Genomic DNA, 11289 nt, shown 5'->3' with positions numbered 1-11289 from the left:
TAAGCACTGTGAATTTCTAGAATAAATTTTCTTAAAGTTAACAATTTCTTGAAACAAAGAAAAATGAAAACACAGTATAATAAAATCTTTGGGAAGCTGAAAGCAGTATGGTCAATTTATAGCAATAAATACATATATCACAAAAGAAGAAAAAAACCCAAATCAACATTTTAACCCAACATCTCCAACAACTGAAAAAAAAAAAGACAGCAAATAAAAGTCTCTAAAAGAAAAAGAAATAATAAATCTAAGAGAAGCAATAAATGAAATTGAAAAACCTTAGAATTAATAAGACTAGAAGTTGATTCTTAAAAACAAATCACCTGGCAAATCTAACAAAGGAAAAGAAGACATAAATAACTCATGTAAGGATTGGAATGAGTGACATCACAGCAGAACCAACTGAAACAAAAAGACTCGACAGAATGCTGCAAAGGATCAAAGACTACAGCCTTCAAGTTGATTATATCTCAACATCAAGAAGAAAAGATTGAAGTTGTGAATTATTTCATCTTTGTTGGGTCCACAATCAATATCTTTGGCAGCAGCAGTCAGGAAATCAAAAGACTTGTTGCATGGCAAATCTGCTGTCAATGACTTCTCAGAAATACTAAGGACCAATGATATCAGTTTAAAGACTAAGTTGTATCTGCTTCAGATTATGATCTTCAGTCACTTCCTATGCATTTGAGAACTGAATGATGAATAAGGATGACAGAAGAAGAATCAAAGCTTTTGAGTTGTGTTGGAGAAGAATGTTGAATATCTCATGGCCTGCAAAAATAACAAACAGATGTGTCTTGGAGAAAGTATAGCCATAGTGCTCCTTGGAGGCAAAGATGGTGAAGCTTCATCTATGTTGTTGTTAATTGCCATAGAGAGGAGTACAACTCATAGCAACCCTATGTACAACAGACCTGAATCATGTTCTATTCTGTGCTAGCCTCATCATCACTGATGAGCCCATTGCTGCAGTTACAATGTCAATCTACCTCATTGGGAGCTCTTCCTCTTTTTTTGTTGACCATCCACCTTTCCAAGCAAGATATTCCTTTCTACGGAATTTCCTTTCCTAGCAACATGTCCAACATATGAGAGGCAAAGCTTTACCATCTTTGCCTCCAAAGAGCACTCTGGTTTTCCCTTTTCCAAGACATATCTGTTTGTTCATTTGGCACTCCATGGGCACTTAGCATTCCAACATCACAAGTCAAAAGCTTTATTCTTCTTCTGTCATCTTTATTCATTATCTATCTCTCAGAAGCATATCAAGTAATTGAAAAGACTATGGCCTGAATCAGGCACACTGATCTTCAAATTGACGTCACTGCTCTTTAGTATTATGAAGAGGTCCCTTATAGAGGTCATGCCTGAAGTGATATGTCTCCTGACCTCCTAACTGCTAGCACCCAGGGGGTTGATTTTGGATCTGAACAAAATTAAGTCCCTGACAATTTCAATCCTTTCTCCATATACTATGGTGTTGTCTATTGAACCAGTGGTAAGGATTTTCTTAAAAAAATTATTAGTAATTCAATGAAAATTTACAGAGACTTTGGATTGCCATTCATTTATTGTTGAACTTTTCTCCCCTCTCAACCCTCCCCCCCAGTACACTACCCTCTTGAAAAAGTAAAAGAAAAATTCTTTCATTGTTTTACAATCCCTCTCCCCAGGTCCTTTCCACTATGCACCCTTCACTCTGGACTCCTGTCATAACAAAAATACCTAATCACATATCGCTTTGAAACAGTTTTCTCCCTCATCTGTTTCAATGCAGCATCCATAATTAAACCCATCTTTCTCAGTCTATCCCCAAGCCCGATGTCAGTCCTGTTTTACAACAGTGGCAACATGCTGCATTTGTCCCTTTTTTACTGAGATACTTCACTCAGCATAATGTCCTCCAGGGTCACCCATCTTGAATAATATTGCATGAGTTCCTTGTTTTTCAATGCAGCGTAGTATTCCATTGTGTGAATATACCACAGCTTCTCTAGCTATTCATTTGATGGGCACTTAGGTTGTTTCCAATTCCTTACTATTGTAAACAAAGCCATGATAAACATGGGTGTGCATATATCTGCTTAGGTGTCAGTTATGGTCTCTTTGGGGTATATTCCTAGTAGTGGAATTGCTGGGTCAAATGGTATCTCTATTTGCAACTTTTTGAGAAAGCATCATACTGCCTTCCACATGCAGATGATATGATAGTATACTTAGAAAACCCTAAAGACTCAGCAAGAAAACTATTGGACACAGCGGACAAATTCAGCAAAGTAGCAGGATACAAGATCAACATACAAAAATCAGTTGGATTTCTCTATAGTGACAAAGAGAATACAGAGCTAGAGCTAAAAAAACCCCAATACCATTCACAATAGCTAATCACATGATTAAACACTTGGGAGTAAATCTATCCAGAAGCACAAAGGATCTATTTGAAGAAAATTACAAAACATTACTACAAGAAACAAAAAAAGACCTGGAGAAGTGGAAGAATATCCCTTGCTCATGGATAGGAAGACTCAATATTGTGAAAATGGCAATAGTACCAAAGGCACTTCACATACAAAAACCAACTAAAGGTGGATCACAGACCTAGGACTAAAACCAAGGACTATAAACTTCATTAAAGAAAAGCTTTGAAGAATGCTAGAAGTCCTACTCCACAACATAAACAGTCTTTCAAGTATCCTGAAAAACCTACAACCAGGAGAAGATAAAATAGATGAATGGACCTTCTTATAAGCAAATCCCTATGCACATCCAAAAACTTCTCCAACAGGGTAAAAAGGGAAGTCACAGACTGGGAAAAAGTATTTGGTAATGACATATCAGATAAGGGACTTATATCCAGAATTTATAAAATACTTGAGCACCACGACAAGATAAAGGTAAATAATCCAATTGAAAAATGGGCACAGGATATGAACAGATACTTCACCAAAGAAGACATTCAGATGGCTAACAAGTACATGAAGAAATGTTCAAAATCCTTAGCTCTAAGAGAGATGCAAATCAAAACAACTATGAGATATCATCTCACCCCAGTCAGAATATCAAAATTTAACAGAACAGCAAGCAACAAATGCTGGCGAGGTTGTGGAGAAACTGGAACCCTTATTCACTGTTGGTGGAAGTGTAAAATGGTAAGGATTTTCTTGATGTTGAGTTGTAGTCCATACTGAAGGCTGTAGTCTTTGTTACTCTGTAACAAGCATTTTAAGTCCTCTTCACTTTGAGGAAGCAAGGTTGTGTCATCTGCACAACGCAGATTATTGATGAGTATTCCTCCTAATCTTCAATCACATTCCTCTTCTTAAACTTCGTGAATTCTGATACTGATTCAATAGGTATGGAGAAAGGATACATCCCTGAGGACGTACTTTAAACCATGCAGTGTTGCATTGCTCAGTTCAGACAACAGCCTCTTAACCTAAGTGTAGATTTCACATGAGTACAAATTATTAGGAGGGACAATTTCTTGGAAAGATGAAGGGTCAGTGAAGGAGAAGAAGACCTTCAATGAGAAGGATTGGTACAGTGAATGCAAATATGGACAGATGATCAGATCCATTGTATAGAAGGTTACTGTGAGTTGCAGTTGACCAGATGGCACATGACAACAACATGTTTTTGTTAGGTGCCATTGATGTCAGTATAACTTAATAGCAACTCTATGAACAGATTTGAATCCTGTCCTATCTTGTGCCATCCTCACACTTTCTAACACACTTGAGCCCACTGTAGCAGTCACTGCATCAATCCATCTGGGTGAGTATCTTTCTCTCTTTTGCCAACCCTCCATCTTTCCAAGCATAATGTCCCTCTCCAAGGAATAGCCTCTTCTAGCTTCGTGCCAAAGTATGTGAGATGAAGCTTTATCATCTTTGCCTCCAAGGAACATTCTGGCTACACTTTCTCCAGGACATATTTGTTTGTTCTCTTGGCAGTCCATGGGATATTCAGTACTCTTCTCCAACACACGGCTCAAAGGCATAAATTCTTCTTATTCACAATGAGTAAAGATGACAGAAGAAGAACAATAACAATGTTGTTGTTATTGTTAGATGCTGTCGAGTCCAGTACGACTCTTAGCAACTCAATGAATAAAAGATTTGAACTCAGTCCTGTCCTGTGTCATCCTCACATTTCCTGAGACATAAAAGCCTATTGCAGCAGTCACCTTGTCTATCCACCTGTTTGAGGGTCTGTCTCTCCTTCACCAATCTTTCACCCTTCCCAACATCATGTCCCTCTCCAAAGAATAGCCCCTCCTAGCAATATGTCAAAATTATGTGCGGAGAAGCCTCATCATTCTTGCCTCCAAAGAGCACTCCAGCTGCACCTACTCCAAAACATATATGTTTGTTCTCTTGGCCATCCATGGGATGTTCATTGCTCTTCTCCAACACCACAGCTCAAAGGCATCAATTCTTTTTCTGTCATCCTTATTCATTGTCCAGCTCTTAGATGCAGAGCTAGTAATCAGAAAGACTATGGCTTGAATCAGATGCACCTTAGTCATCAAACTGACATCACTACTCCTCAATAATTTGGAAAGGGCCCTAACTATAGATTTTCCTGGTGCAAGGCATCTCCTTATTTTCTGGCTGCTCTTACCAAGGGTGTTAATTGTGGATCCAAGCAAGATGAAGCTGTTGACAGTTTCAATTTCCTCTCCATCCATCATGACACTGCCTATTGGACCAGTGATAAGAATCTTTGTCTTCTTGATATTGAGATGCAATCCATACTGAAGCAAGGCTGTGTTATCTGTATAACACAGATTATTGATGAGTCTCCCTCCAATCCTGATGCCACATTCCTCTTCATAGAACCCAGCTTCTTGGCTAATTTGCTCAGTGTACAGATCAAACAGGTATGGACAGAGAATACAACCCTGACACACTCCCTTCTCAATTCAAAGCCACGCAGTGCTCCCCTCCTCTGTTCGCACAACAGCCTCCTGTTCCAGTTATAGGTTCCTCATGAACACAATCAAGTGCTCTGGGATTCCCATTCTTCTTCCTCAATGTTAGCCACAATTTATCATGATCCACAAAGTCAAACACCTATGCATAGTCAATAAAGAGCAAATAGACATTCTTCTGGTATTCCTTGCTTTCACTAATAATAGATAGGGCTAATTTTACCTAAAGGTGGATCTCATTAAGGGAGTGGCCTACAGGGTATGTATGTATGTATGTATATTTGGAATCTCTTTCAAAAATCCGATTGACTTTCTGTTAGATCTACAGTTGACTATCTGGCTTGTATTTATCCTTGCTGACTTTGGACTTCTTGGTCTCCAATGCCAGCCATGCTTGACCCTGCTTCCCAATACATAGCCTTGGCCATGCCAGTCTCTGAACCCTGCTTCCTGAGCCCCAGCTTATCTGCTTACATAGGACCTATCAATCTGTGACTTGCTCCTATGGCGTGTAATTTACTTGAAACAAATTTCTCTTTCTGTTGGTCTTCATTGTTAGTCGACTTGGAGCCAACTCACAGGACACCCCCTAGTGTATTGTCAGCGGTTGTAAGTTGCACTGGAGGAGACTGCTCATCTTTCTCGCTTGGAGTAGCTGGATTGGAAGCACCTGCCTTTGGGTTGACAGCACAACTCCGTGCCCATTAGGCCACCATCAGCTTTGTGTCTTTAGAGATTTGTTTTTGTTAGGTGCCATCAAGTTGAGTACGACTTATAGTGAGCCTACAGATAGCAGATCTGAACCCTGTCCTCTCCTGTGCCAGCTCCACAATCTCTGACACACTCAAGCCTATTGCTGCAGTCCCTGTGTTGAGGGTCTCCCTCTCTTTCGCTGTCTTTTCATCTTTTTAAGCACAATAGCCTCTCCTAGCAACATGCTCAAAGTATGTGAAACTATGCTTTATTATCTTTGCCTCTGAGGAGAGCTCTGGCTGCACCATCTCCAAAACATATATATCTGTTTGCTCTTTTAGCAGTCAACGGGATATTCAGTACTCTTCTCTAATACCAGTTTAAAGACATCAATTCTTCTCCTATCATCTTGTTCATTGTCCAGCTCGCAGATGCATAGAAATTGATTAAAAAGACCATGACTTAAAACAGGTGCACCTTAGTACTCAAACTGACATCGTTACTCCTCAGTAATTTGCAGAGGTCCCTGACTATGAACTTTCCTGCTACATTATATCTCCTGATCTCCTAACTACTGATAGCAAGTGAATGTACATCCAAATAAGATGAAGTCATCAACAGTTTCAATCTTTTCTCCATCTGTTTTTTTGTTGCTTACAGGTCCAGTGGCCAGATTTTTGATATCATGATGATGAGACACAGACCATATTGAAGGCTGCAGTGTTTAACCTTCTGCAGCAAGTGCTTCAAGTCCTCCTCCACACTTTTAGCAAGCAAGATTTTATCATCTGCCTTACAAATGTTATTGATGAGTCTTCCTCCAATCCTGGTGCCACATCCTTTTTCACAGAGTTCAGCATCTTGAATGATTTCCTCAGCATACAAAGAAAGGATATAACCCTGACTCACACCTTTTTAAAATTTTAAACCATGTGATATTCCCTTGCTCTGTTCATACAGTAACTTCTTGGTCTAGGTTTAGGTTTGCTTGAGCACAACTAAAGTGCTCTGGGATTCCCATTCTTCTTCCTCAATGTTAGCACGATTTGTTATGATCCATACAGTCAAATGCCTTTGCATAGTCAATAAGTACAAATAGACATTCTTCTGACATTTTTTTTTGCTTTCAGCCAGGATCCCTTGACATCAGCAATGATATCACTTGTGCTGTGGCGTCTTCTAAAACCAGCTTGAATATTTGACAGTTCTCTATGTACTGTTCTAGCCATTTTTTTTTGCTTGCACATGATGTAAATTATTTTGTTCCAAAATTTCCACATTCTACTGGGTCACCTTTCTTGGGAATGAGAATAAATATGACTCTCTTCCTAGACCAAGAATGATTCTTTCTCTCATTGCAGTCAATTTAGAACTAACTCATAGTTTCCAAGGCTGTAAATTGTAGGTGTATTTTAAACAAATGAATGGTTTTTAGTTGTGCAATCACCACCATTTCCTAGTTCCAGAAATGTTTATTAACACAAGACTTCTTTCACTTAGCATATACCACATTATAGTATATATCAGTAATACATTCCTTTTTTTCTGTCTAAGCAGAATTATAGAATTTGGGCTGTTGGGAATCCTAGTTTTGTGTGTACACATGTTTTCAGTTTTTAAGATTATAGAAACAAGTAATCAAGAAAATCATGGACTGGATCAGGTGCATTTTAGTCTCTAGACTGACATTATAACTCTGTAACACTTTGATGAGGTCTCTAACAGTCTACTACGCCAAAGAAGCATCAGAGAATTGGACAATGACTAACTATGATAGAAGAATCAATGCCTTTAAGTTGTGGCGCTGGAGAAGATATTGAACTTACCCAGTTTCTCCATGGAGGCGAGGATTTTGAAGCTCCATTTTGGGCACGTGGCAGGAGAGACCAGCCTTTGGAGAAAGACATCGTCTTAGGAAGGATGGAGGGACTGGCAGGAGACTAAGACCCTGTATGAGATGGATTGATACAGTAACTGGGGTAATGGGAGTCTGGAGACAGTGAACTGGCAGTGAGGCTGGTTTAGTACAGGGAATGGTTCAGATATATTGTGCATAAGGTCGCTATGACTCCCAGGTGACTCGATGAAACATAACAAGAAGAAGATCATGTACAAAATCCCGGAGAAAACGGAAGATTTTTATTCAGGTAAAGCAGGGAAATAGTTTATTTCCACATCTACTCTGTGATTGGTTTAAACACATATGCTGCCGTTATTTTTGCTCAATCAAAGCCCGAGTTACCAGCTACCAATGTAGTCCCAGTACTTTTCTCTTGGAAACACGTAGACACGTTCCTAGCGCAATCAGAACTGTTCGTGGGAGGACCTAGTTTTGTTTACCAGTAGAGGGCACCTGCACTTTTTCGTTGCCACAGCCACATTTCCCATAAAGCCTTCGTCTACCAATCAACAGACTGTCTCTATACCGCTTTCAAAGTCGGCGGGTCCTTTATCCAATAGCAAGGCAGACACGCCCCCAAGGCGTGGTGATGGAAAATATATCCAATCAACTCGTAGATATTCGCAATATCCGCCTCCGCCCCACAGGATTGACGATTCTTCCGGCAAATAGGGGATGCCTAGTCGGCGGGTGGATGAACGCGGCTCTCTGTAATGGCGGAGCGTGGCGGGGAAGGTGGTGACGGCGAACGATTCAACCCCGGAGAGCTCAGGTAGGGAACACTGCCTTTCCTTACATTTCGGTGCCCAGATGTTTAGGGGCTGAGTGTGTTGCGGTGAGATCGGAGGCGGAGTGTGGGCAGCAGAACCGTGGAGCCTTAGGGCCCAAGACTGCATGGGGCGGGAGAAGGGGGAAGGGGAAGGTGGTTGAATGAGAGAGCCGGACCGGAGCTGGGCCGCGGCCTCTCTTGTACATTTTCAGTGCGCTCTCTGCGCCTCTCTCGGGACCCCGAAGCCCTTGCGATCCGAGACTCGGTGCCTTTGCTCTGGGGCTCCCACTCAGCCGCGTGCTGCCTCGGCCGCCCTGAGCCTCCCCCGGCCGCTGCCTCTCGGGCCCGGCTGTCCTCGGCGCGCCGCCCGCCGCCCGCCGCAGTGCGTCCACTGGAGCTCCCTGCCGCCCCTCGGCGCATTCGCCCTCTTGGCTCTTTGGGTCCCCACATTTGCTCTTTTCCTTCATTCCTTGCCTTTCTCAACTGTGTAGCCTTATATGTATTTATTCCTTGTCATCGTGTAGCTATGAATAATAACGGTGGCAGTAGCTGTATGCTGGGTGCTTTCTGCGAGCTAGTACTCTGTTGAAGTTGGTCTTCATCTCATCCACACTAGCACCCTTTGCAATTGTACCAGGTTCACTTCGCAGGTCACCGAACGTAGGCATCATCAGTTAAGTAACTTGTCCATTTTACTGGCGAGGAAACAGCTATGTAGAAGTCGCAGAGGTGGAGTTTTTACCTCCAGGGACGGATTTGAACCCTGAGCCCAGGGTGTTCCTCTCTGCTCTGCTTTATCACGCCCTTCCTCCAAAGAGTTCAGTGACCTTTCTTCTCCTGGAACCTCTATTCCTGTGGAATTCAGTTAAAATTTGATAAATGTAAAAATGACTTGGAGAAAAGAAAATCCTATCAGGGTCTTTGGTGGAAAAGAAACACTCTTTATGTTCATTTGATACGTTTTATTCTGTATAAGAAAAAAACCACTTCACTTTGAATGCCTATTTAGCATTGTGTCATACACAGCATTTTAAAATGAAAAAGAGAAGTGTACATTACGGGGCGAGGGGTATTCTTTAGCATTGTTTAGAGTATGTTAAAAAAAAAGATGACATTGTGTAAGGAAATGGCAATTGTTAGCCAAGGTTTTAAAGAAAACAACTTGTCTTAGATCCTATATTGTCTCCCAAATTGTCCTATTTTGCCAGAAATGAAGTCTTATTTCAGAGGTGAATCTCAGGCCCTCTATTTACACCTTAGGTAAAGTCTTTTAGATGGAAGGCATGTTCCCGATTCTATTATCAAAACAAAGTCAGTATTTCAGATGGGTTTGTTAGGTAATATTACTTGCAATTCAGAGATTAACTTATTTCAGCTCTACAATGAATACCTTTTTGTAGTTAGGAGTTAATTGAGTCCAACTCATAGGAACCCCATGTACAACAGATCAAAACTTTTCTGGAACCTGCACCAGGCTTACAATATCAGTATCAGCCCATCATTGTAGTCACTCTGTCAGTCCATCTTGTTGAGGATCTTCCTTTTTCTGACCCTCCACCTTTGCAAGCATAATGTCCTTTCTATTAACTGGTCCTCCTGATATGCCTACAGTATGTGAAACAAGGTCTTAAAATTTTTGCCTGCTAGAAGCACTCTGGCTGAGCACTTGACATTGTTGCAAAACTGAATTGAGTTGCATTTTAAATTAGGTGGTTTTTTTCAGATATAAATAGTTTCAGTGGTGTAGTGGCTTGATCTCTCAGTTTGACTGCTAACAGAAGTCAGCAGTTGGAACTCACTGGCTGCTCCACTTTACAAAGATTTATGACAGTCAGCTCCTGAGGGTACAGCTGGAAACCCTGCTCTGTCCTGTAGGATCACTAAGAATCTTTTCAATGTAATTTGGCTTATTGTTTTTACAAATATAGTATACCATGGCATCTTAGATTAGAACTTGCTTTGAAAGCATATTGTAAAGATTTTTATTTTAGCATTTATTATAACTTTACATAACAACAACAATAGAAATTAGTTAATATGACTGCTTTAATAGCAGACACAGGGGCTTATTTTCATATTTGTATTCTAAGTACATTTCATTGAGTATTATAAAAATGAAAAGCAAAAAAATGCATTTTGACTCATAACTACTGTGGTGTACAGAAGAGAACTACACATAGATTTTTCCAAGGCAGTAAATCTTTATGAGAGTAAACAGCCTTATTTTCTACCTTTTATTTGGCAGCTGAAAGATTGGTCCACTCTTCACTAGGGCTCCTCTCATCCCAGTGCCAGGCAAATAAGATGTTCAGTAGATATGTGGTACCTAAATGAAGAAAGACAATTTAGATACGATTCATATCTTATTAAGCCAGTATTTACTGTATATGTACTACGTGGAAATCAGTGATCTAGATGCTGGTACTAACTCCACTGAATAGTTGGCAGGATCTGGACTAAAACCTACTTCCCATGTTGTAGTACTTAATTTACTTCTAATATGTCTGAAGTATTTGCCCTCTAATTTTCATGAATGGGAGGGTTGTGTATGTGGACATTTCCAGAGACATATATTACATTTATATTTCCATGGTGCTCTTGTGATTGTGTAGCAGGTGAGATTTTGTTTTCCAAAAGGTTGTCCAGTGGACACAGTTGAATGGGACATCCAAATGCCATTAGGTCATTTATAGTTGAGGGTCATTAAGGTAACTTTTAGAGTCAGATATGTTTAGATTTTTTATCCCTTGTTTATCTGTGAATGCATTGACTTATGACAAGGTACTATTGGTCAAAATTTCCTTAGCAGTAAAAACAGGGCTAAGAATACCCTGGCGTTACTGCTGTGTTGCGTGTTTGGTTTTTTGGTGTTGTGGGTTTTTTTTTCTTTTTCTTTTTAATTTTAAAAGGTTCATTTTTACAGTAACTAAAAAACTGCAGAGATAGATGAGATAGGACACAGGATGTTTGAGTAGGTTTTTGGTGAGAATT

The 11289-nt window shown here is 40.3% G+C and overlaps 1 protein-coding gene across 1 annotated transcript in view; it reads left to right on the top strand.

Moving 5' to 3' along the window:
- The first annotated feature begins 8242 nt into the window (after positions 1-8242).
- The window catches only part of TCERG1 (transcription elongation regulator 1), a 54567-nt gene continuing 51520 nt past the window's right edge, over positions 8243-11289 (top strand). The window contains exon 1 of the mRNA XM_006891193.1: positions 8243-8301. Within this exon, the coding sequence (XP_006891255.1) occupies positions 8243-8301 (59 nt within the window). The remainder of the gene's footprint in view (positions 8302-11289) is intronic.

This window comes from Elephantulus edwardii, unplaced genomic scaffold, assembly GCF_000299155.1.
Source record: "Elephantulus edwardii isolate Elephantulus edwardi_28Jun2011 unplaced genomic scaffold, EleEdw1.0 scaffold00095, whole genome shotgun sequence".
Taxonomy (NCBI): domain Eukaryota; kingdom Metazoa; phylum Chordata; class Mammalia; order Macroscelidea; family Macroscelididae; genus Elephantulus; species Elephantulus edwardii.
The sequence above is the reverse complement of the archived record's forward strand: the minus strand, read 5'-3'. Positions and strand labels throughout refer to the sequence as shown.